Source organism: Lipophrys pholis (genome assembly GCF_963383615.2).
Source record: "Lipophrys pholis genome assembly, chromosome: 1".
Lineage (NCBI taxonomy): Eukaryota > Metazoa > Chordata > Actinopteri > Blenniiformes > Blenniidae > Lipophrys > Lipophrys pholis.
In genome coordinates this window covers 21,281,376-21,308,550 of record NC_137635.1, presented here as the reverse complement: position 1 = coordinate 21,308,550, position 27,175 = coordinate 21,281,376, and the positions used below count along the sequence as shown (strand labels likewise).

At 42.8% G+C, this 27,175-nt stretch overlaps 1 protein-coding gene across 1 annotated transcript in view; it reads left to right on the top strand.

The window, feature by feature from the left end:
- The first annotated feature begins 3,850 nt into the window (after positions 1–3,850).
- The window catches only part of capn15 (calpain 15), a 43,420-nt gene continuing 20,095 nt past the window's right edge, over positions 3,851–27,175 (top strand). The window contains exons 1-2 of the mRNA XM_080459061.1: positions 3,851–3,989; positions 23,972–25,616. Coding sequence (XP_080315187.1) covers positions 23,994–25,616 — 1,623 coding nt within the window. The 5' untranslated portion in view covers positions 3,851–3,989; positions 23,972–23,993. The remainder of the gene's footprint in view (positions 3,990–23,971; positions 25,617–27,175) is intronic.

The following is a 27,175-nucleotide window of genomic DNA, read 5'->3' as shown; positions in this document are numbered from 1 at the left end:
GACGTGAGTAATTATGCATGCTAAGTCAGTATTATCAAGAAACAACTCAAAGAGATTGATTATTGTTTCTGTAGCTACCTATGTGTGTCTTTCTAATGAAGTATTGATATTTTCACTTTATGTGTACGAAGGATGGTATTTTTTTGTTAAATTATGAGGAAATGCTAAATTTCCCAGTTAAATTAGGTTGGGGACTCTTTTTCCCACTCTGAGGTAGGATATGTCACTTTTCCCAGGTCCCCGTGTACTCCTCATTAGCCTTAACAGTTTCCAAGTCTAATAAAGTGCAGCTATTTTCACTTGAATTGTAGTAAGGTCGGTAAATAATTGAGGATTGCCAAACTTCCAAGTTTAATAGGACATTGCACATTTCCCAGTTCCTCGTGAACAGTTTGAGTGTCTTCACTTACCAGCATGTGTAGTTATTTTAACGTTAACTGTGACCAGATTGGTTTGCCACCTTGTAAATAATTAAGACATAAGGTGAGGTTGAGTTTGTTCACCTTCATTTCCCGGAACACTGTGGAACTTCCCCAGTTTCAGCATAATCAGATATAATTTTCCCACTTTGAAGTTGGACTTTCCCCACTTCCCAGTTACTCCTGAACGCACCATTTCAGTGCTGTAAAACCTTCAAGGGTTACTCAAACATGTAGAAAGGTAAAGGAGGGTTCCAGACGCTGCTCATGTGGTTTGTTAAGAGACTTTTGGGTGAACTTTGCAGTGACGTTTTCTTTTTTGCCTCTTGGAGCAGAGCTGAGGACTGACGCTGGTGTCTTTTGTGTCTCTCAGCGTGCCTCGCGCTGGGTTCCCTGAGCATTGTCATGACAACCGTGTGTACACACCGACACTGGCCTTTGAAAACAATACACCCACCAAAAGTTAACTGGCTGGCAAGTTCCCGAGAAGGTCGAGAGTGAAACACGCGCCGATACAATCACTGAAACTCAAATTACTCGCAAGGAACAAGTGCATAGATCATTTTTGTTTTTAATGGTGTAGCCTACAGAAGCAGATCGCATCCATACCTCATCCACGAGCAAAGTATTTCCCCTCCTTCAAGCGTATTCCGAGTTTGCGCTGCTGAAACTTTCGACGCTGTGAATGTGAAGGGAAAAGTTTGAAAAGCGCGTGTATATATGCACATATCCTGTCGGCTGCGGGAGCCCGATCGGTGCAGAGAAACAGCGTCCAGTGGGAGCTTTTCCTCCGCCCAGACTCTCTCGACCCACCACTGCTTCTATCAGAGGATGTTTGCTCCGCCTCGCTCAGCCCAGAAGATACATCACTGTGATCCAAAGAGGTTTCAAGTTCCTATCGGCTGACACCCTGTCTTTTCACCCTCTCTGTGATTTTCTGGCACGCTGTAATTCCCATGTCAGCACCCAAACACTGGATGTAAAACCCTCTAATTGTAACCTACCTTTAGTTTATTTTCCACAGCCTCGTTGAAGGCAATTGTGATGATTAATTTAGGACACGGCAATTATCTTAATGAGACTGTTATGAGTCTTATACTTGGACATGCAATTTTCATTACAGAACTGAGCTGACATTGGACTAATACTTTGAACTTCCCTAGTTCAAACAACCCGGGTGACATCGGCATTAACGGGGGTAATCCAGACCCACTGAATGTTTCACATGCTTCCCTTTATTCTAAGGAAATTTACATTTCACTGGAGCTGGAAAGAAACAACATACAAAAACAGCTTAATGGCCAAGACAATTATGGGTGGTATACAATAATTATTTGTACAATTGACAAAAGGTCAAATAAAAGAATTCTCAGTCACAAGGTTTGGGAATTAATCTCACACTCTTTATGGCTTGAAAAATAAGATTTACTGTAAGTTCCCTGAAAGTATGTTGCACATGAGATCAATCTGCACAGAGATTTTTATTGAGTGAGGCTGCAGAGTGTGGTATTATAATGAAGGGTTGACTCAGGGGTGGGCTTGGGCTTCTCTGTGAAGTTTGCATGTTTTCCCTTTGCTCCAGTTTCATGCCACAGTCCCCAAAGACATTAAGCTGAGTGTGAGAGTCCGGGTGATTATCCATTTCTCCCCCTGTGTTGGACTGCGGCTGTATTGTGGTGTCAGGTTTACTCAGCATGTTCAGGAATCATTTGATAAAACTCGCAAAACAGTCATAGATAAGCAAGGTCTTACGAAGTTGAATCTCAGGAACAAAACCTCAGACATTTTTGTCACTCTGAAGACTACAATGGAGACAGAGGTCTAATACCAACAGCAGATTACAGTGAAAACTGAACAAATAAATAAACCCTAAGATGTAAGTAAGCAAAAGTAAATAGTGCACATTGGAATAATGTAGTGGTAGTAGTCAACTGTAACTGAATTCCTCAACTTGGAGTTGGATAAAGCGGTATAAAAAAAGGGATGGTGGGACAGAGGCAGATGGATGTACCTTGCATGGCAACCGTCAACAGACTTTAGTGTTTGAATTTGTGTTTTGAGACAACTAAAACATTAAACATGGACGTGCTAGGCAGGTGCACTATATAAACAATTATATGATTCCTTTTGTAATGAGATTGTATTAAGCAAATTGAAAAACCTAATACATGAATATGCCTGTAAAATTCAGAAACACCTAATTAAGTAATAACATATTAACATTTAACAATAAAGTCTACCTTACAATTGACAAATTTTCTCCCGTATATTTGATTTCCCCTGTTCATGTGATGTCTGTGAACAAAATGTCAAGAAACGTGCCGTCTCCTGCTAATACTAATGAGAATTCTGTTTCCAGCTGCAGTCTCTAATACCAGTGTGGCCGGCATAAGCTTGTCAATATTGAATAAATAACATCCAGTCTTAAAATATTCAAATAAAGCTCCAATATTTAATGACTCTAGCAGATGGTATGAGCATTTGACAATAACGATCTTTCATTAGATTCAGGCCACACGGCTCTTTTACCACTAGATGGTAGTAGAGTTTTATTTACTGGTCTGTTTAGAAAACGAAACCTTATCTAAGATTTTCTCAAGTGAATTGTCCGATGTAGACTCTGGAAATACAATAAATTAAAATAAAATAAAGTTGTACCAGGTGATTCTATGTGTGGAAAAGAATCGTATGTCTAATTATAGAGACAAAAATGAACCAATATTTAACATGAAACAAATCGTAATGTGAGACAGAGAATAAAAACAATAGTTTATATACATTAAGTCATTCTTAACAATGCTTCACTGTTTTTAAAATATTAGTTGCTTTCTTTTTTGCTATGTTATGCAAAAGTAATAATGGAATTGATTGATTATTTTGAGTTGAGGGAAACAGATTTCTAAGCAAGCAATAAAGCATGGAGGAAGAAATATCTCAAATCGGTCGATAGTTTAAATACGCTGTCATTAACGTTTGCCAGAGGTTTAGTTAAAATATTTTTGCTGATCTTTGTCAAATGCGTGGTTATTTTTCTGTTTGTTAAATGTTTTCTTTCAATATTTTGTTATTGCTTGATAAATGTTTACTTTAAATATTTGACGGATAATGTATGTTAAATGTGGTGACGTCAAACATACCCGGATATCCTTGTTGAAGGGTCCGCGCGGAATCTGGGAAGTGCAGTCTTCTGTTCTAAGATTCTCCAATGGACTTTACGCAGGTGACGTGCAGTCACAAACAGACGTGAGCCAGTCGCTACGCTTCCATCGTACGCTCGCTCTGTGTTTGCTCCTTGGAGATTCCCCTTCCTTCCTGGGCTTTTTGAGGTAAACCTTCGCGGACGTACCGATACCGTTAATACCTGGCGGAGTGAGAACAAACGATTCATCACCGGCTTCAAAACAAGTGTCTGAAACATGCGACGGCCGCGGACTGCGCCGAGCTGAAGCCTTGGAGACATTAGGATAACCAAAAGTGAAACCCGGGGAGAACTTATCGTTTCCATGGCTGTGAAAAGTTAACCCGAAGCCGACCGAAAAACAGGAATATCTCCTCTCCCTCCGAATTGAGGTATGAATAACGAGTTCACGAGCGCACTTTACTGAGTATCCGGCGGCCGGGCAGGCCGGTGATGTTGAGCGAATGATTGAATGAATGGCTTTGTTTACAAGGCTCCCGGTGTCCTCGTCTCAATGGGATTGTTCGGGGAACTCGTCTGTCCACACTGTAGCTAATGTTCGTGTTGGTGACACGGCTCGCGGGCTTACCGATTGTCCACAAATAGATTGATTATGTGATCTGTGATTTTACATAAGGTTCATTTTCACCCCGCTTCTTTAATGTCAAGACCGGGATAACACAGTTACAACAGGCTGGGGCTTCTCTATTCTTGTCTGTTTATGGGAGCTTGTTGGGGTCAGAGGTCAGGCAGAGCGTTCAGACAATTAACACCAACATCAACTGGGTAAATGATAGGCAACCTCATTTAGTCTGGTTAAATGTTTGATTACATCTCAAAATATAATTCATCCTATGTCTTTATTGGGCTTGTTTCATAGTGATCTTGTAGAAAGCCGTCCAACAGGCATTGTTTTGCTTTGAGTGTGTCCACTGGGAGGGAAGAAATCAGAGAGCATGAGACAGTCAGGACATTTGGGGTGGTGTCGAGATGACAACTTACAATGTACCGTGAAATCAGCTCACATCCCCTCCGTTCCCCCCTCTTCCTCCCAGTTTGTCCCCTGAGAACAGAAATGAAATCCAATCTCTCCCTCTGGCACTGACTGTGTCAGCTGCCGTGTCTCTGGGTGCTGACTTGCAGAGGGACAGGTGGGTCCTGGACAGGTGCACCCTGAACAAAAGGGTGCAGTATCAGGAGAGTGCTTTCTTTTAGCCCTTTTTATTCGCTGTTAGCTGTACACTAGATAAGCTTTTTCTGTCCCCTGGCTAGAATCGGTGCAAGCTATTGCAAAACAATTACGTCTGCCTTTATAATGATAAAGTAATAGTGAGTAATGCCAAATGTTTCATTACACAACTGTTGTCACAGAGATTCAAGGGAAATTTGTAAGTTTTTGCAACTGTTTGGGATTACGTGAGGCTACAAGCGTTTAACAACCATGTCGTAGGCTTTTCTGTTCCTTGGACTTGTTCGTCAAAGATTACCGGAATTACTAGTTTTGATCTTAACCCTTTGTTGGTAACTTCCTTATTGACATTCCTTCCAAACTAACAATAACAGATTCATAGCAATCCTGTCACGAAATAGTTGTGCTGTACACTGGGATAGGATTCTTTTATGTGGGCTTTTGACAAATCATCAGAAGTAGGACAACTGATATCACTTCTGTTTTGAACTTCTCAAAATCACACTATCACTGTTGTGTTTTGCCCCGGTGCTTTGGTTAAGTATATGTGGCTTGTTTTAAAAGTATGTAAAAATGTTTAATACTATCACACAATATTTTTTCAGATGCACTGTAATACTAAAAGTAATTGTATGTGTAGGGTGTCATACTAGGGTTATGACATCCAGCTACCTTTCATTACAATCCAGCCAGAAATGCATCACATGGCATTTGATTTTCCCTGCTGTAAATGATCATGTGTGCTTTGGTCAGAATTGTACACTTTAAAACAGACTTTATGGTACATCTGTGGTATAGAATAACATTTTTCCAAATGGCATTACATTTTATTGAAGTGCGAAACATATAAAGACTCAACAGTAAATATTTTTTTTTAACAACCTGATGGTTTGAGTTTACAGTAAGTGCTCTATGGGTTAACACATTCAAAGGAAGCACACATGAATCTGTGTGTGGAGATCACAGGGCAGCATCTGGTTAAGTACAGGTTTAGGTAGATGACAGGTCACTGGAATTTTAAAGATGACTAATAATCAACCTGCAGCCTGCAGTGCTTCAAATGGATGTATACAAAAACCTGTGGTTTTAGGCTGTTCAAGGTCTGGTTTCATCTATGTATAATAGGCGTGTATATTGTTAGTGAGCACAGAATTCTGAGCTGGAAGAGAAGATTGGGAATGAGGTCAGTAAAGTTACATGAAGTGGAAGAAAGGACAGGGAAAGTTTGAAGGCTTATCTCGGTAATGTGCAGAGACAGTTGAGCAATGATGAGTGTTGCAGTCACCACTGTCTTCCACTTAACCCTTCACTTGCCTCCTCTTATTATAATTACCAATGGAAACCGTGTTTAGATCCTATTTCTGAGACGTGGAATAGAAAACACAAACAAATTGAGCTTTTAAATGTATGGTACGTGTGTTTTGTTTGCATATAATATAGTATACTGGAATTAGAACAGGCGATTGTATACAGAGTGTTTCTAATTTCAATCGCAGGTTTATTTTCTTTTACCCTGTTGACATTAATGAGTGAGACCTCATCAAGCCGGGACTCTATTGGGGTTTATTTAAATCTCTTGAACGCAGCCTTCCAGCTCTCCTCTGCTCGCCAGCCGAGTGCGCATGCGCCCTGCTGACACTCCAGTAATCCGCTGGAGGAGATTGCATCCTCGTCCGCCGCGCGCAGGCTCTCGGTGTGGGAGAATTAAAAGATGGGAAAGAAAAAAACATCTACGCCCGGAGAATCGCGCCAGATAACGAGGCTGTAATAGACCCGGGCGCGCAGGCAGCGTGCGATGGAGGAGGTTTAAGACATCCGGGACGACAGCGGGACCGGGGCGATGGTGTCTCCTCATGTGAAAACAAGGCTGCGCGTCTGCACGCCAAAACGCTGGGAATATGAGATGCACGCAGGCACGACCGGAGCCGGCGGAAGATGGTGAAATGTGCGGCTGACTGATTCACCTCCTCGGCTATTTCCTGCACGGCTCTCCCCCTGGCCTCGGCGTGGACACGGATCAATATTCCTCAAACAAGTCCACGCTTTGCGGTGCTGTTAATTAAAATATAAAAAAGGAAGTCGGAAAGCCCACATGCTCGCTGTTCTCAGTGATTTATGATCATCTCAATCTGGACTCATGTGATCCAGGATCGGCTCAATACCGGAGAGATACCCGAGCAGAACCAGGAAACGTGGGACTTTTTTTTTTTTTTTTGCCTAGCTGGTTTGCAAAGTATCGATACTTGTCGAGATGCATGGGAATGCAGCGTCCCCATGTTGATCAGCGCCGCTGTAATGAGACGCGTTTCCTTCAGCTGCTCCGCCTGCACAGACTTGCTCTGACAGGCTGGCAAGTCCACAGGAATCCCAGCGCAAGTTGAGGAACTCGGTGCTGGGATCAAGACCCAGATGAAGCTGTCCCTCCCAAACAAGCCTCTCCAAACAGAACATTCCTGTTGGATATTTCTCATAAGCTGAAACCTTTTTTTTTTTTTTTTTTTTAACCCCCTAAGTTTAAAGAAACGGCAAAACAAACACCTCTCTGTTCCCAGGTCTTTAAATCTTGAGTTGCTCTTTTTTTTTTTTTTTTTTTTATGTGGGAATCTGTAATTGGCTGAACAACAGAGATGACCTAATGTGTGAATTAGGCTCCAGGGCAAGAAGTTTCACCCAGTGGGACCAATGCAGCTGGGCTGTTTTACTGGTAAACCTCCGCAGCAGCTGTTAAATCGCCTGGATGTCTGAAAGAGGAGACTTGGATATTAGCATAGTTGCATTTTTGCCAACACCCCTCCCTTGAAATCCTCCTGCGCTCATGTTGTAAATAACTCAGTGGACATATTTTCTGTGACTTTTATTCTGGAACAAAAACCCCCCCCAAAAAACCAGTGCCACTATCAATCTGTCTCCAAGGACCATGGGGATTTAGTGACGTCCAGGACGGGTGTTTTTTGAACCTTCTCTTCTCCAAAGCTGGAACCGTTTGGTGGCTGCAATGCTAAAAGACAGTGGTCGGCTTCCCGTACTTGACGTTTCTGTTTTGCTGAGCATGTGCGAAAGAAAGAGGAACCAGGCATGAGACCGCATCGGCTGGGGAGATGTGTCAGAGGGAACTTGCACGAAATCATGAGTGACGCTTCCGGAGACGTGGTGCAGAGTGTTACCAGCTTGAAATTGACAAGGGACAGTATTACAAACGTTTGTTCTGGGAAAATTATATTTTTCCCCTCTCGGCGACCAACTGCTCCACTGGAATCGGCGCTCCATGCCTAAAATTACTGTTTGAATTGAGAACTTCCTGCACACACTCTGTATCCGACCCTCGTCTGCATACTTGGCCACCTGCAAGTCACACTCGTCATTTCAGCGCCATTATCTGTGATTTTCTGTTGCTCTGTGTTTAGTGTTTTTCCTGTTCGCCTTCAGACAATTTCTACTTCAAACTTAAGTCCTTGAAGGTTACAGTGAAGAAGAACTCATGATAAGGCTTCTTGCCGCAGTCCAAACAGCCTCATTGCACTAAAAACAGGATGTCTCGTTGTGACTGACTGTGTGCAACAGTGGATTCCTTGTCATCGTTTGTGCTCGAGGGAAGCGCAACAAGAGAAACTGATCTCCTCGTCGGAGCGAATTCGGAGACTGATTTTGCGATCTGCGTGGTGATGGGGAGCTCAGCCTCATCCCTCACTGCTGAGACCGAGTCGGACCATGGTTTTCGCAGCACCCCCTACCCATCTTCACCCCCTGTGGGCTGGCTTAGGAACAGCCACAGCAGTCCAGTGTGGGGCACCACCTTTATCACACGGCAGCAGCAGCACCCTCTGCCTCACCGCGAGCGCAGGTAAGAGCCAGCGCCGTCTGACCCGCTGGGTGCCAACACATCTAACGGCTGAGTGAACTCGGGGCCAGGCCTGGCCCGGCTCGGGAGGCTTGTGTTACGCATGAGTGCTGTCATTTAGTGGCGCGAGTGTAAGCACACGAGCAAGGCATCGTTTTTGCCTCGTGCTGACACCGTTTCTCCACATTGTTTGTTTCAGAAATTCGCTCCCTCTCCTGCCACAATCTTTTTTGAAACGCTGACTGGGGATTCAGTAACCTCGCAGCTACAGATCAACTCCACTGTTTCATCAAAGCTTATCTAATCAAAGCCTGCATTTTGATGTTTTTCTATGATGCACCCAAAATCTGGCTAAGCCGGATTTGTAAATCAAAATCCCACCTCCTCATAGCTCAACTCTCCCGTGTGTGTGTGCTACAATTTGGACAGCGGTGAGTGGATTGCCTGGACGGATAGACCGTTCTGACCTCTGTGAGCCCAATAAAAACCAGCCCAAGGGTAATTAGAATGTAGGTTTTGCTGTCTCCCTTAGGATTCGGCTTTTGTGAAATCTTCATAACACATCTGAGTACCCAATAATGGTGGTTACATGTGCATACACTCATTAGCCAATTCAGTAGGTGCATTCGCACAATTAATTAAATTGGCAAATACAAAGACGCATTTTAAACTCTTAATTATTCATTCGACGATATGCTCATTTTGGAGGGTGTACTTTTTAAGCAAGACTGACTTTTGGCCGCTCCTGCTGTGTATTGTCTACCAATAGATTTTACATGAGAATTGAATTAGAAAAAGTCTTATTATTAGGAGAATAATAGTCTCACTCACCACAACCAACGTTGGTACTTTTCTTTTGTGTAGTCTAAAATATACACCACATTTATTGTCTTAGATCACATGAGATTGTTAGTGGGGAGTGAGGAGATCTGTAAGTGTTATACACATAATCCAGTCAGCAGTAACCTCCTTTTCACCCCCAAAATAATTCTCACTGTGGTGAGAAGCTTCTTGATGCCTTCATTATGTACACATCCCAGTCCGGAACATTGTTTAGAGTTTTCCCAACACAACATCTTTTATAACGGCTTTTCGAACCACAAACTTTTATATTGAACTGGTCGTAGACTATTCATGGAAGAGCAGTGCTATCCATATTGACTGTGTTTCTCATTATTGACAGTGTGAAAAAACACATATTCAGTTCTGCAGGAAAGACGGCGCCACAATAATCCAGTGTTCCATTTGTTGCCGTCTGAATCGCTGTCGACATAGTGAAAGGCTGTAGTTTGTAAGAAGCTTTGAATGTGCAGCCCATCCAGCAGTTTTGACTGACTTTCTTCCAAAAGATGATCTTCTCAGCCACCCTCACTGAAACTTACTTAGAAGCGTTTCCAGTTTTCCGACAGGTTTTTTTTTTTTTTTTTTTTGAGGGGGGGTCACGTCTCCAGGAACGAAAACAGGCAGTTGATATCGACCGCCTGTCTTGTATTGAAGTTGTTGCTGAGTCACTCAGGGCATCATGGTCTGGTTGTTAGTTATTGATTTTCAGAGAGCCCGATCACATTTCCCCACAATGGATGTCATTATTTATTCAACATCAGTCTCCAGTTGGGCTTTCATCTTTTCTTGAATCCCGCCCGCCGCTCTCAATGCCTTCCTCGCAGTTACTCCACAGTTAACAGTCAAAGCTGTCATGGCTTCCACTGCTTCTTCCTCTAAGACTTTTCTATAGACAGGATGGGCTTTAGCTTATCTCTGAGCACAGTTCCATCGACCAGAGCTTAATTTATGAATGAAACTCAAGCATACCTTTTAGTGTGAGCGCAGTTTTACATCATACAGTCAACTCAAGTGTGATAAGCAATGTCTCCCAGTGTGTTTGTTCATCTCTTTGCCTCTGTATAATCAAACTACACCCTCGGTCAGCTGAGCACACGAATCCAAATGTATGAGACTCTGTGTTTCTGTCGACTGCTGCAAGGCAAAGATGCACACACTCTTACATTCTGTGACAATAGATGTTTCAGAAAGGCTGCACAACACCACTTGGAATATGCCCTCTCATCTACCCCCACTCACCATCTCTTCCCCATTGAAGTCACACTTATAGCATCTTACACACACACACAGACACACACACACACACACACCATTGTATGATACTAACAATGTTAGGCGAGCTTTGCAGATCTGTGACAGAGCATGAAATATACAAACAACAGCATACGGCTCACTATCTTGTCGTCTTATGAAACATTTTCTTTCATTTGCTTTTTGTTTCCCTTACCGTTGTCTTTTTTTGTTTTTTTTTACCTCGGAGAGTGCGTGAACTACCTTGTCCTTGGGTAATTTCAATTTGTTTTCAGCTTGCAGCGACCCATTGACTTTGAGAACTGTTTGTGTTCACTGAATCTGTTCCTTGCCTATGAAAGTTCACTCATCATAACAATCCTCTCCTTAGACAAAACCCTGCAGTAGAAGAGTAGCTATTTGTCCGGGAAAAAAAGACTAAATTGAGATAGTGTTACCATTATTAAGCAAAGTAGCTGATAACAGAATAAGATAATTTTGTTGAATTAAAATGAAAAACCTTGAGAGACTGAAAGAAATAATAGATTCTTTTATACAAAAATCCGTTCCTTAATATAAGTAAGCATGCTTGAATTAAGCAAATCAGCCATCATCTTGATGTATGTCTATCAGTATGTATATCTTACAGCTACGTGTAAGTGGATTTTTCTTGCAACAATACTTGGATTTAATCTTTTTCCTCAACATGAGCAAAGAATGCTTCCAATGACGGTTATGTTATCAAACCTATTTAGTAGACTTTTGTCCCGGAATACCTAGAAGACAACAACCATACCCACCTCCCTCGTAGCAAGGGTCCTGTCAGTAATCAACGGACTAATATTGACAGAGGAATTGAGGATTGAACCAGCAGCCTTACGAGTGAAAGACGACTTGCTCCAGTAGGAAATGTTGGTGGGTTTGATGGAGACGATGTCCTTGTTTTCTGGGGAAAACACTGAACCCCAAGTGGCACACAACATACACGGACGCTGTCGCCATTGTTGTGTGATGGCTTGAGTTATGGCCGATTGTGACTAGTCATGTAAAGTGCATTTAGACTGTTGGAGGTGTAAAAATATACAATTTAAACAAAGTCCATTCCCCACTTCTCGTTGAATGGATAACTTGAAGAACCAAAACAATAAAGAGTCTTTGTTGCAACCCTGACCTCCAGAGACAACTTTGTAAAAGCAGCTTTGTTCATGTCAGTCATGATCAAAAGTGTAAAGGGTCCTAGTTAGTACTGTTTTCATGCATTAACCCTTACAGAAGCAGTAGTGAAATCTTGTTATAACACCTTATGAGGATAATTAGGCCGCAAAAACCTTGAAACTAACATTGAATCTGTCTTATCACGAATGATGTCTTGTTTGAACAAAAACAAGCATGATTTCAGATATTATAGCTCATGAGCTGCAGTTTCAAACCTTTACAATCTCAGTATTCTCTCAGTTTCTATTCACAGCAGCTCATTGCAGTTTCATAACAATAATACGTAACTTTGTTTTCTTCTTTTCACAAACAAATGTGTTCTGCCGCACTTGGCCTTGAGCATGTGTCTGCTCTCTCAGGAGTCGATCCCAGTGTCTCCACTGGCCCAGCATGATGGATGGTGGCGTTTATCGCAGCTCCATTCCACTGGCGCTTCTCCTTTTAATTGGATTAAAACGGGTCCACTTGGGCTCAACAAGCATGGTCACTGGCTGCGTTTATGTCTGAATTACTCCCTCGCTGTTGCCTGTCTGATGAAGACAGGGCCGCGTCAGGACAGTCCACAAGCCTTCCGAATAGATTTGGCTTGCAGGCTTTGTCTCGCAGCGTGGCTTTCTTTGGAGAATAGTGCAATGATGCAGCAAAAAAAACAAACAAAAACAAAATAGTCTGTTGGCACTGCAACTGACATGATTCCAGAATTCCCCCCTCTTGTTGCTATGGAAATCTGTAGCATATGTTCAGTAACCTACTTCCATTGGGCCATAGATAAAACCACACATGGTAACCTGGCAGTCTCATACACAGAAGGAAAGCCGTGTTGGCAGATTACACTACTGGAGAAATACCATCTCAGCTCGTTAATGCTTAGCGATGTCGGATAGATGCTCGGCGAAGAGTGGTTTTTACTGGTCTACCGTCAAGGGTTTATATTAAGCTGTGTCCCAATTCAGAGGCTGCATCCTTTGGAGGGTGTACCCGACAATCGCATGGCCTTTGAAGGCTGCAAAAACCGGGAAAGATGTTCCAAAAACGAGACGCTTCAGTCTACAGAGGATTTTTGCCTTTTCTGTTTCATCATGAAGTCCAGGTTGTCAACTTGGCCTGACAGGTTGCAAGAAATATTGATTGTTCAATTTAGATTTTACATCATTATTATTAGCTGGTCGATGAAGATTAAGAACCTCGCTTATCACTAGAATGCACAATTATTTGCTCTGGATTTCAACTGAAACAATGTGCTTTTTGCACACAAGTATATTGTGAAATCTGTGGGAAATAAAGCAAGAATTATTTATCTGCATTTCAGGGTTGTTGCTTTTAAATGACACAGCTTTTTACAAAGATCTGGATCCTTTGTGATCAAAACAACCCATTTTATCCTAATTCCTATACAGGAGCTATACAGGTGACTTAAGACTGTCCGATTTTTTTGATGTGGCTATGACTGTAGATTTTTCTGCACAATGTCACTTTTCACTGAAACAGAAGGAGCAACTGCTACACCGTACTTGTACTCGTGTACAAAAGGAATACCAGTGTTAGGCAAGGCAAATTTATTTATAGAGCACCTTTCAGACAACAAGCCAATTGACATCATCATTCCTCAAATACCTTTTAAAATATATATGATCAAAACTAAAGAATGATCATTTGTCTCCTAAGTATTTCATTGGAGCACCGCTGGAGTTGCTTTGATAATAATTATGTATGAACCTACTTTTCATGTTGGTCGTTGGGAGCAGCTTTAAAGAGTGAGCAAGTGGTCAATACATTTCTGTCAGAACACTCCCTTCTTGCGCCAGTGCTTGAGTAGACGACAGTTTGAAAACAGCACACTGGCAAGTTGGAGGCATGTCATCTTGCTAATAAACAAGCGTAGTTTGACAGAATGTTCAAGGAAAAAAATTAAAACAAGATAGCATGAAGGCAGTGTCAGAAAATAAATCACTCCATTGGAGCAATGCGCAACCAGATTCAACTCAGACATTTGTATATCCATTTCCACTAAACAAGTGTTGTTTGATTGGTTTCGCTCTGTTCAGGCCACGGCTCTGGAGCCACATGTGTCAAACCTCTGGGATAGGTACCCCCCGCACAGACACACACACACAAAAAAAATAGACGCATAACACGTCAGTATTCAGAGGATCTTTTGAAATGCGACTGCCAAGTCGCACTGCTGCGACACCATTGGTGAGCCTTTTCAGGATGCAGCCGCTGAATTAGGACACACAGCAGCTTTGGCATTATGGTAACAACAAGGAAAACTCCACACTGTGCTGTCTGTCGGAGACGTTCCTCTTTGGCTGAAGGCAGTGCTGCGTCAGCAGAGCTGCTGCCCTCGAGGTTCTGGTGCCCGCTCGAACTTCAGATTAGCACAGTGCTGCGCCCCGGCCGTCTCTTCCCTTTCCTCCTCTCTGCTTCTGGAGCTTCCTGCCAGCTTCCAGCTTGCTCTGACTTCGCTCTGCACTACTGATGTCTGCCGAAACCCAGTCAGACAGTTTCCTCTCTTTAAAGATTCAAATGTCTGAGGCTGTCTCCACCACTGACAGACTGTCCCGTCAAAAATGAGCAGAGGTTGTAAAATATTCACAGAGGGCACAGCTCGAGGTCAGAAGCTGTTGATATTGTTTCTGTTCAGTATTTGCATTTTCAGAAGATCTGGTCTTTTATCTGCTAGCAATGATTCGTAGATCATAACTTTATAATGATAACTATGGCTTATGAGGCCGTGCTCAAATGTCATCCTGTAAAAAGAAAACAGGATTGAATTTTATGTAAGCAGTTGATCTTGTGCACAATATCACTCAGTGTAATTGTTGTGAACATTTACACAACATAATCCATGTTTTTACGCAATCAAAATGTCCTGTTTTCTTAACAGTGAAATATTTATTCTTTTTTTTTTTTTTTTTTTTTTTTTTTTTAAGCTGCTCAAAGTGTACAAGCCCAGTCGTGCTCATTGGAGGGATCTCTCAGCCTAAGGGTGTGCTTTCAAGTTAACTACTGTATGAGAAGAGTTTCGCAACACCAGCAACTCTTTTAATTTGCCGCTGTTTTATTACAAACTTCCCAATTATCTTCTCCCTTGTGACAAAAGTTCCACTGTTACAAACCCTGGTATCACGTCACCAAAGCTCTGGTGTCTGAGGAGAAGCACCTTATCTCTCGCTAAATGCTGGGCCCTTGATACTCGACTCAGATAAAAAAGCAATCAGCTGCATGGCTCCTTGTTTGTTGTAACGAGGAAATTCTGAACCTCTTCCAGTTGAATAAATGACTCATATTCATTCCGGTACATATTACCTGGCAGGTAGAAATAAGCTCCTACGGTTAGTAGTCGAGCTTCATACCCTGACTCATTGGCTTGGTACGGGCACATTTTTATTAAATGCAAATGCAGTTCAGGTCTTGCAAGCACGAAAAGAAAAAAAAAATATCATAATTGAAGTAAAAAACAAATGCATTTGTCTGTAATACTGTCACAGACAGATAGCATTTATCACTGACGGGGTAAAATAAGTTCTCAGCTGGGCTTCTCGGGCGTGTAAAAGTGCTGATCTAATCCCCTTCACTGGAGATTTGTGTGTTCACATACAGCAGAACACTTCAAAAATGATCACCCTTTTTACAGTCTAAGGCCACATTAACTGCTGATACGTCTACTTTATTAACGAAGAGCTTCCTGCTGTTAAACAAGTATGACTATTCGATTGGCATCATATTCCTGTCTGCAGTCGTAGTTGTAAGAAACAAAGGAGACTTGGTCAAAGCAGTGCATAGGAATCTACGAAATGCCGCAGGCCTTTTAAGTTCAGTGGTGAAACTGGCAACAGGACTAAAAAGGAGGAGTTGAGTTATATTAATATGCAAATTAAGTATTTGGGGGTTTTTTTGCTATTGAAAATACATCAATGAAAAAGGTATACCTGATGTGGTGCTTGTGTGTGTCGACTGCAGAAGGCCGTGAGTATTGTGTCTTTTGGCAGCCTTGGGGGGCTGCAGCTGATCCAAGACACACACACACACACACACACACACACACACACACACACACACACACACACACAGGGAGAACATGCTAACGCCACCCAGAAGGGTCTTCAAGCCCAAACCAAGACTCAAACCGGCGACATTCTCACAATGAGGTGAGAGTGCCAACAACTGCACCACTGTGCAGGTCTTCCAAGTATTCTCATTAAAACTAAATTCCTGGAATACCGTGAAGGAATCTCTTGAGAAGAATATACATGTTTACTCTGACTGTGTAAGCTGCTCAGATTTTGTCGACATGACCTCACATTTGTCCAATTTTTGACAGTTATGATATTTTATTGTATTATTTAACTTTAATTGAAGTGATATCACTCAAGTGAACTCTAATCAACTCTGTTGACATTTCAATAAAGTACTAAATCCTGAATTTATACTACATTAAAGCCATAACCTTTTACTATAACCTTTTACTATTGGGTTTCTTTCTATCCAGTCTATTGTGGAGAAGTCCATACAGGAGCTACAATTATAATTCTCCCTGTCAGAGAGATGAGTAAGGCTTACTGACAGGCTTGACCCAGCATGGTATAGATTGATACATTATTAACAAGGAACGCGCACACACACTCTCAACTCGGGCAACTTTATGTAAGCACATCCAGAAAGTGAGCTGTTTAGGAAAGCTTAAAGAAGATGTTTTTACTTGTACAAATCCGCACCTTTTTGTTGTTACTTAGCCTGCAGCTCTTTCATATGTGGCTTTCAGTAGCATGAACCACACACTCCCAATCGTAATGAGTACAGTTGGAGTTTCGGTTCACTCCCAGGTCTGTTTTCATACTAGAAAGATGACTCAGTGTGCTGCTCTCAGATATGCGGAACATGTTTGATTATTGTTACTAGTTGGTGGGCTAACGGGCGACAAAAATATAGAGTAAACAGTTTGTTGGGATCAAGGGTCCGCGTGTAGTTACTCGTGTTTATCCTGCAGACTTTGAGGGACCTTGTGTTTTGCAACTTTCCTAAAGCACAGCTAGTCGCAAGATAAACTGTCAGGGAGATTCTGTGTGACACTCGCTGTACGCTGACTGACGGGCCATCTGTCATATAAAAACTCTGAAGCGCTGACGAACCCTTTTTCATATTTTCGCTCTTTTGAATGTCACAATTCATTCATTAGACAGTGAGATGGATGCTTGAATTGCTAATGGCAAAATTTCAAGTTTGACATTTTGTCATGATTTGATATTTCACCTTGGAATTGAGGCCAGATATGTTTGCTCAGTAGTGAACATCTGATGCAATATTATATGATCAAGCATGAAGTGTTGATCTCAATTCGATTCATTTTGTTTAATATAGTAGTTCCTTAGATAATCATAACATCAAGTTAGTTAATGTTGAAAAACGTGATATAAAAATTATGTAGAGATTATACGAAGATATTATCAAATATTTCACAAGGTCATACATTACTCATTTAATAATGAAGATTATAAAATACCTCAAACATTCTTCCTATCAGAATTTTTTTACTTGTTCACCAATCTTTTTTATCCATTTTACTGTGAAATCAGGCTAGGATGCAAGAGCTGGAGTCCATTCCAGCCGATACAGGGCAGGGCTCATTTAACTCATCAGAACTGTAGGTCAAACCTTAAACTCATGTCCAACAAAAGTATCTAAATCAAAATATATTAATTTATCAACAACCACTCGCGCATTAATAGCGTTCACCTTTGTGTGAATGTTCACCATTGGTTCAAGCAGAACAATTCTGCCCCTACTGACCATGAAAGGTAGCACACGTTCCCTTCAGGCTCCAGGCTCCATGCCAACCTTGGAAAGGGAGTGCTAATGGCTCGCGCACAACGGCCAAATGTCTCACAGTGAGGTAGGGAGAAACTGGCGCCATGGAGCTCAGTGGATCCCTCACTACAGTTTAGTATAAGCAGTTTATGTTGAATGAATTGAAGTGGGCAGCTATAGTTGGCCCACACACTTTCATCAGTGCTATTAAAGTAAGTTTTTAAACCCTGACTGACCCATCATATGTCCAGTTTTGTACTTTCTGTACCTCTCAAATATGCCTGTTGTTTTTCCCGTTTTCTCCAAAGCCCAGAGGCCTCCTTGTAGACATTTAAGTTGTGGAGGTAAATTAACTGTTATCCTCTGATATTTTTGTTTTTTTTCCACTGTTGTTTTTAGACCTTACTCTTTTAGGTGGAGTCTGCTAAAACTGTATGATTGTGTTATACCTTGTGCCCTGTTAAGAAATAGACCAGGGGTAATTGTTGCTCTTCCTGTTGAATGAGAATCTTCGACCAAAAGCTGGTAGTTTAAAAAGCAGCAGATTCTATTGAGCACCTGAAGGCAAAAAGACAGGGTTTCAGGGGTGAGGTGTCTCTTGTACTCTCTCTCGCCCTGTCTCCCTTCACTGGAAGTTACTGGCTATCCGCCCAGGTCTGCGACACTGAGGAACTGAGGAGCTGAAGTGGGCACTTTTAGAGCAGCTCCACTGAACACAAGGCCAAGGACAAAAGGTGTGTGCATGTGTCGAGGTGTGTGTATGTAGGATGTTGTGCACACCCCTGTATGTGTGTGTGTGTGTGTGGTACATGCACACAGAAAACACTCTTTTTATGCTGGGTCGAGAAATCACATAGTATAGTGGCTCATCCTTTGGTGCAGATGTGTACCGTTTATACAAAAGTGTGTGTATGTGTGCAGCCATGAAGCAATTTTCTGTGCCCTCTTAATTTAGAGAGGCAATTGTGACTTTAGTCATTCATCGTGCGTTGCTGACATGTGATAGGTGTATTGCCTGTATAGCTCATAATAAGATAATTACGCTGGATGATAAAAGATTTCTTGAGGCTGTTTGCTTTATTAAAATGCTCCTACTTCTGCTGCAGACAGGAACATACTAAATGTGTAAAGCCTGTGCTCCAGTGAGAACCAGATCAAGTGGTTTGGCAACGTCTCCATGTGGCTGACACCATGACTTTGCACTTGTACTGGAGATAAAAAAAAAAAAACAACAACTGCCTGACAGTTATAAAAAATGGCCACCGGGTAGAACCTGTCATCAAACAGGAGGTGTTGAACCTTGTTGTTCTAGTTGTCATTGCTGTTTGCGACCTCTCAGATAAGCAGGCCTTTGGAGAGCTAAAACATTATGCGAACATGTCAAAGGTAGCATGAGGCCGCTACTTGATTATTTAGCATTTAGCTGAACTGCTGAGCATAGAGGAAGAGTGTTGTAGTCCCAGGTCCTAATAAAGAAAGAAATCTATTTAAATCACTTGAATACTGAGAGAAACAAAATGCCTGTATTTGCCAAATTTTGTGTCATTGAGCTCACATTCAGGTTTAAATGTTTAGAAAAGTCCCCATCTAAAGTAAGGAATAAATTATGAGGAAAAGTCAATAGTATGAGAGTATGCAAATAAGGGAAGTGGGTTTAGAACCATTCACTAACTTCTATTGTCTTTGATGGAAGTTCTTGTTATGTTTAATGTTTGGCAGAATTACGTAAATACATCAAGTTGAGTGAACTAAATAGGCTTGACTTTGTACCATGCATCGTGAAAACAAAGGAAAGAGCATGTCCCAGTGACAATATATGTTCATATGTATTACACATTTTCTGCCTATAATGATATTGAACAGTTAGTAACCTTTTCTTCTACAGTTTCAGGATGTTCACCTAAAAATCAAGTTCATATATTTTTAATTGATTAACTTAATCAGACAAAGTCTGACCTTTTTAAGAGTATCGACTTGGTATTTTTATCTTGCACAAAACAAAGATATTGATGATAAACTCTCACTATGCTTGCGATTGAATGAAAGATTTGACACTGTTGGATATGGTAGAATGTTGTAATGGATCTAAGAAAAGTGTAACGTGGTGCAAAGCATCCGGTTTGCAACATTTATGTATGTTTATAGAAACCGTTTTCTTTCTTGTTCCTCTGATTGGAAGGCTGAGTTTCCTCCTCACTCTGTGGGGCCCTGTTTATGCTAGAGTGCTGACTTCAGCTCAAGAGAATGAATGCAGTGCTAATGGCTCCTGACATAAAGCACTGGGACTTCTGCTTCTATACTTTTGTTGCCCCAGGGCAGAGGACACACACAGACTGCACAAGTGTAGGTAGACAATAAAACAAGCAGATATAGCACTGTAGCCGAGGATAAATATAGTCACATGGGCACACAACCCAGCAGCAAGGACCCACACACTCGACAACAACAAAAGAGGCACACTCGTGCACCTCCCTGCTGTCATTTTCCTCTTTAGAGATGACGAGAGGAAAGGACAGCATGCTGGTGGCGAGAGGTTGCCTGTAAGAGGCTCCCCTGGGTTCTGAGGATTCGCCTGATTTGAAAGGATTTAATGGAGTTGAACTAAGGGCAGTTAGCTGGCCAGGATGCATGGTGCCGCAGAGGGGAAGGGCAGGACCTGGACTCTCAAACCAACAGCCGCTGTATACTTCAACGGCTAGAAATTGTCACATGGACCGTGAGATTGTTTTTCCTGCATGCTCTAATGTGAAAACAACAAAGGATTATCAGAATATGTTTTTCTGAGAAAATAGTCTGTTTCCTGTGGGAGTATATACATTTTACAAAAACCTTCCACGTGAAAGGCTTTGTCAAAGCAGTCTGAGATGTCAGTACAGTCCTCCAACCAAGAAATAAAAGAACAATTATTGAGACCAAATCTGTGAGCTCCAGTCACTTCATAGGAAACATGCCTGCTTCTGAGATCATTGCAAGACACACTGCAGCTTCCTCGCTCTTACCACCTTGCTCTGCACCACACTAAAGTTCCCACATTGCCTTCTCTATGTTGGTGTTCACACATGAGCGGCCTGACTGACAGTGACATTTATGGGCTTGTCCGTACAGGAACCATGTCAGTCCCTCTGGGCTGTGCCTCTCCAAACCCCCGCTGTGCGGTAGGAAGTGCCCAACTGTGCGGCTTTCCACTCGAAAAGCCCTAATATAACCACCATCGATAAGTACGATCGACTGAACTGCAGGCACACACAATGATTTGTACATACAAGTCAATCCACAGTAACAGGCTGCTTTAGGTCTTTATGTGCAGGGAGGGGGAAATCATCAGAGAAGCTTAAAAAGATGGATGCCATTTTTCTCTGTTGTGTTTACACTGTTCCCTCAGAGTCCTGTTAAAGGTGTTGATATTCACAGGGTTTAAATCACCTTAAAACCAAGGGCTCAAATGGTTTACCATTAAAATTTGCCAAAGTTGCGAGTTTTGCCAGCATGAATGCACCCGTCCGTTCGTAATTCGTAATTTGGAAATTAATTTGGGCGTGGGAGGGACATGACCCTAAGTTGCTCCCACCTACCCTGCATTAGTATTCACTGAGAAGCAAGGGCCGCTAATATGAAGTGGAAGAGATCCCGTGTATTTTTGTCCAATCTGATAAGTGTCAGTCTGGAGGACTCTCCTCTCCTCTCCTCTCCTCTCCTCTCCTCTCCTCTCTGTGTGCTGTCTCCCTGGCTCTAATCAGGTGGCCACTGTGTATGGATTTACTGCCCTCAATGCCCCCAGGAGGGAGATTTGATTTTTCCCCCTTTACTGGCTAATCTTTGCCTCTCACACTCAATTTAGGGTTTGAGCCCGAGCAGAGCTGGGCAAGACCCTATTGGAATACAAAAGATTATTATTATTATTATTATTATTATTATTATTATTATTATTATTATTATTATTATTATTGTACTTTAAATTTACACATGTCGGAAGTGGCGAACCATTTAACATTTTATGGTCTTTGCCCATGTGTCCCATAGCGTAGCACCCTCTACATTGTTTTCACATTTGTAACATCTACTACGAGCACACGCTTAACATGTTTCACCCATTTGGTGGACATATGCAGCAGGTCAAGCCTCACAAAAATGTCAGTGACATCCATACTTTAAACTCAACAGGAAGTCCAATATTTTGCGTTATGAGTGAAACACGTGATGGCCTAGAGGCCAGTATATATATTTACACACAACAGGACTTCCTGATGGAAACGTATCAAATCGCAAAGGGCGTGGCCATGGCCCTCCCATGAATATCTTATGATTCGCCATGAAACAGGAAGTGATGTATAACTCTGCTCTACATGCTGCGATCTGCCTGAAACCTCACGTGTCATCACAGTGCTGCCCTGAACACATCCGTATACTAATGTCCATTCACAGTCATAGCACCATTCATCGCTAAGAGGAAGTTTAGGAATTACATTTTCACATACCATGGCCCCAAGTTATGTGATATCATCCTTGAGATTGGTAGGGATATGAAGCACATCAGGACTACGGATGGGTGCTGAATTTGGTACTTTTATAGGTACCAACCAAATTCCGTTGGTACTACCAAGTACCGATTCACGTAAAATCAAACTGTACCATTTTTCGGTACCTAAACGCATTCCTCGTGACTGTGAGGGAGAGGAAGAATTGGCAATTTTCAGAGCCGGACATGAACACAGCATTGCACGCACACAAGCATAATGACGTCAGTATCTGCAGTAGTGAAGAGAGCAAGCGTGGCTGATAGAAAGTGCTCAAAAGTACGGCTCCACGTTTCAAAATGCAATGCAGATTACCTTCGCTGCGATATATTTGACGCAAAGTGCAAGGCCAGCGGTGGGAATATTTCTGATCTGAGGATACACCTGGTTAAACACAAGATTTTTCTCAAGGCTGAAGAGATTGCTCATTTGTTTTAAATGCATTTGCCCTCAATGGACCCTCATCACACAATGTTTGAGAAAGAAATAGGAGTGCGTGGAGCTGGGTTTTAATTTGTGCATTTTTAAGAAAAAACACTATATAGATGTGAAAGGTTTTCATTGTGAACAAATTTGTGAAACAGCTGCTACAATACTAGCAGTTGGATGTTCTTTTGATATATTTGTAAGAGTTTACATATTGAGAAATGAACATGTTAAATTGAAAATGTTTGAGATTTTATAATTAAACAAATTGACATTTATTACCACATAGACACACACAAAAGTACCCAAAATTAGTACCGTTGAGTACCGGTATCGATTCACATGCACCGGGTATCGGTACCGTATCGGTTCAAATGTGAAACGTACCCATCCCTAATCAGCACCCACATAAATGTCATGTCTGTGAAATTCTCATGTTGAACTCCTCCTGCATATTAAGTCAAAGAATCTTAAAATTTGGCCATTGTATACAACAGCCCAGATGAAAAGGATATCAAAATTCTTCCGCAAAATCAAAGGCCGTGGCCTTGATGTGTAATTCTGCTGTATATGTTTCAGGCCCCGTTTACATGACAACGAATTCGAGTGTATCCGCAAAACTTTCTTCACTTTTGGGGGGTCCGTTTACAGGACACCAGTTTGTGGATGCACTGTATCAGCAAAGTTTTTAATCCGGCTCCCAAGGTGGAAAGATTCTTTCACGGCGCAAATGGAGGCTACAGAGCCTGTTACTGCGCATGCTCATCTCTCCCCCGCCCTCCTGCTCATCCAGTTGTAAACAAACATGGCGGCAGCGTAGTGGTACGACCCGCGGTCCATATTCTAGTTTTATCGTCCAGATCAGTAGTTTAATAGTTGAGACTCACCCTGATAGCATCCGATGTGTCATCAGTCAATGCGGATGTCGGATGCTCTCCATTTTCTTCTTTGATTTTAATTTTCTTTTCTAATTCCGACTGTCTCTCGTCCGCCTCCAGTCTCGGTCACGTTTTTGCTGTCCTCTCTTCCTGCAGATAATCAGTTTCCTGGACGCATGCATTCTTTCTATGGTTCTTTCATAATTTCCTATTTTCACTTTGAATGATCCTGTCTTGCTTCTCTCTGTTTTTTCTCTGCTTCACAGACATTTAATTAAAACATGACTCCATATGTTAGTGGCTGAAATAGCTTCAGTGATTCTTTAGTGGTATTAGTGGTAATAGGCATCTATTTTCATCAAGCATTTACAGCTAAACAGCAAGAGCTTTTAGAAACTGACTTTGTTCTGACTCATTGTTTACTGTTTTCCAGCCATTCTCACTCCCCTGGCTCCATGGCAGCAGCAGTGCAAGGCAGTGAGTGGTCATGTGGACGTTGCACCTTCCTAAATGCCGGTGCGGCACCCCGCTGTTCCATCTGTGAAGCACCTCGACAGAAACCGGATCTGAACCAGATCTTGCGACTGAGCAGCACTGAGGAGCATCGCTGGTCCTGTCCCCGCTGTACACTCAACAACCCCCAGGGATCAGGAGCCTGTTCAGTCTGTGGCTTCGGCCCATCCCCTGCCACTCACACACCCCCGACCACCACCATCGCTGCTACTGCCAATGGCCTCGCTCCTCCTTCCACAGAAACCCCAATGCCTACCCTCATCCCGACGGTTCTACTTGAGCCCCACGGACCGCATCCCACGAAAGAGGAAGTTTTACGGCGTTCTGAGAGTAACGGAGAAGTGTGTGGTTTGGACGTGCTGCATTCTGGCTGGGCTTGTCCTCGCTGCACGCTTCACAACACCCCTGTGGCACTCTCATGCTCAGCCTGCGGTGGGCCCAGAAAACTGTCCTTGCCTAAAATCCCCCCTGAGGCCCTGGTTGTGCCTGAGGTCCGTACACCCGTTTTAGGTTTTCCCATTCATACAAGTGGGTCGATCCCACTGCTCATTGACCTAACAGATGACTCTCCTCCAGCCCCTCCCTGTGACCCACAGGAACCTCCTCACGTCCCATCACAGTCCCTCTCCTCCCCCTTCACATCTTTCTCCTCTCTCCAGAACAATCCTGTGCCCCGCAGCAGGAGAGAGGTGCCACCCCCTGGGCGCCCACCAAACCAAGGCACTAACACTCCTAGTCCCACTTCGCCATCAACAGCCAGTGTGCCCCCACAGCCCGGCCCACAGCGGCCAGCCAAACCTAAACATGCCCAACCCCAGGAACCTTCATACAACAGCAAGCGCCTCAGTATCTTGGAGGAAGAAGATCCCCACCCACTGACCCCTCACCTTTCTGTTGCTTCCTCAGCAGCGCCTACCTGGAAGTGCCCTAGCTGCTCATTGCCCAACCAAGGAGGCTCATCAAAGTGTGAGACCTGCCGGTCGTCGCGTGTCGGCGCAGACCTCATTGATCTGGTTGGCTGTGAGACGGTACGATTTACTCCAGCCAGCCCCTCCAGCCCGGACTTCAGCACCTGGGCCTGCTCCAAGTGCACCCTGCGCAACCCCACGGGCGCACCCAAGTGCTCAGCCTGCGGTTCTTCCAAACTGCATGGCTTTCAAGAGCAGCCAGTGCCCTTGCCCCGTCTTTGTACACACTGTGGCCTCCCAGTGGGGCTAGGCCCTGCATCTTGCTCCTGTACACCATCCTCCTCCTCATCTTCCTCAGGTCATAAAACACGGAAGCAGGCCCGGGGCTATCCTCCACCATCTTCTTCTTCTGGAGCTTCATCTTCATCCAGCCTTCAGGAGAAGGTGGGACAGTGGAGCTGCCCTGCATGTACGCTGCTCAATGACATCAAGGCCAAGAACTGTGCAGCATGCCACACACCACAGCAGTACCTCACCCTTCGCAAGGTGGCTAAGCCTCTGAAGAGGAGGGAGAGCATGCATGTAGAGGCACGTCGACGGAACGATGAGGGCGAGGCCAAGGAGCTTTGGGAGAACATTGTCAGCTTCTGCAGAGAGGTAAGTGCTGCACTCATCATATCTGGAAACTTGCAAAGAAGTAGCCACATTTTTAGCTGGTTGTTAGATTATAAGCAACTTTGAGCATGGATTAAGTAAAAGAAGCAAGTTTTCCAACACCGACATGTGACAATAATCATCAGCTACTGTATTTCCATCTTATCCCATGCTTGATGGGTTTTTCCTGAGAAGCCCGCTAATTTTCATGTGCGATGCGTCACAGGGTACACATTCACTTTCAGAGCACAGTTCCCTCATTGTAATTCCTCTTTTTGTTATGGCTCTGGCATTGTTCCCGCTCCCTCAATCTCTCTAATTTCAGAGAAATGCTAATAGGTTTTGTTATTGCCTCTGTTTGCACTTGCTTCGTTAGCTGAGTTTTAAACGACCAGCGGGTAAATGTTGGCCACCTAAATGAGCATACACAGTCTCATTTTCATATCCAGACACCCAGCCCTCTGTAACAGTGCAATCGCTTCAGAAATTCAGTTTCAGGACTTGATCCCTTGCACAAGGAGGCCATAATGAGTTCAGGTTTATTGTTTGTCCTGATTAAACTCTGATTGTTATGTAGAGCTTTTTTTTCCTGAATTTGCACAGCTGGATTGGGTCAGATTCCGTTTTCTGTCCTCGGTTGACACTAAGCATTACTTCTGTATAGGAAGATATCAAACTACTTAATAGAATACATTTCACTGTGTAATAATGGAGCCGCTTGTGAGAGATTAAAACATTTTTCATCAGGCTGGATGTAATCTCTCTTTAAAGCAAACCAGATTGCTTTAATTCTGCCAAGTTATTAAAAGATCTGAAGACAGCAAACACTCTTCTTTTGTATCAATTTAATTGCTAAATGTGCATGTTTGAGTTCACTTTCAGAAATGTCACTTTGCAAAAATATTTTTGGACAGTTTTGTTTCTTAATGGAGAGAATTGGAATCATGTCTCTGTAATTACTCGGGTTTGTTGTCACAACTCCAGCATCTCTGGGTTTTAGGTCAACCAGTTTGCAACAACTGATCATTGTTATGGCGATTTCGTTTCTTGCACTCCTTGCACGTCCCACAGTGCGCCTGGATTATCTTATCGTGGATATGTTACTCAGGACTGTCTGAAGGGTACATTTTCTACCATTTGTTAAGACTGCTTAAGTAAATGAGACTAATCTGACTGGACGAGTTAAACCTCGGTCAAATGTGGGCATTTCTGAATTCAGACTCCATTTTCTGAGTTTGCCTGGGTGTCAGGTGCGTGCCCGTGTACTGGCACCTATCTCACCGTGTTTACAATAGCATGAAGTGAGGTTTGGAATACATTATTAATGGCTTCTTTGAAAGTGGCAGGGCTCACTGCTGGGAGCGTGGGAGGGAAGTTGGCTTGTCGGAAGGAAAGATATAGGAGATCCCTCATCCCCACCTTCACCTCCTCTCTTCCATATTTCAGGCAGTCATTTGAGCTGCTTAAAAAAAAAAAGAAGAAGAAATCATCTCTTTTCTGCTCAAATATTTTAGGTCTTCCTCTCTAACTCTGCTTTTCAAAGTACTTTCCCCTCTTCGGCT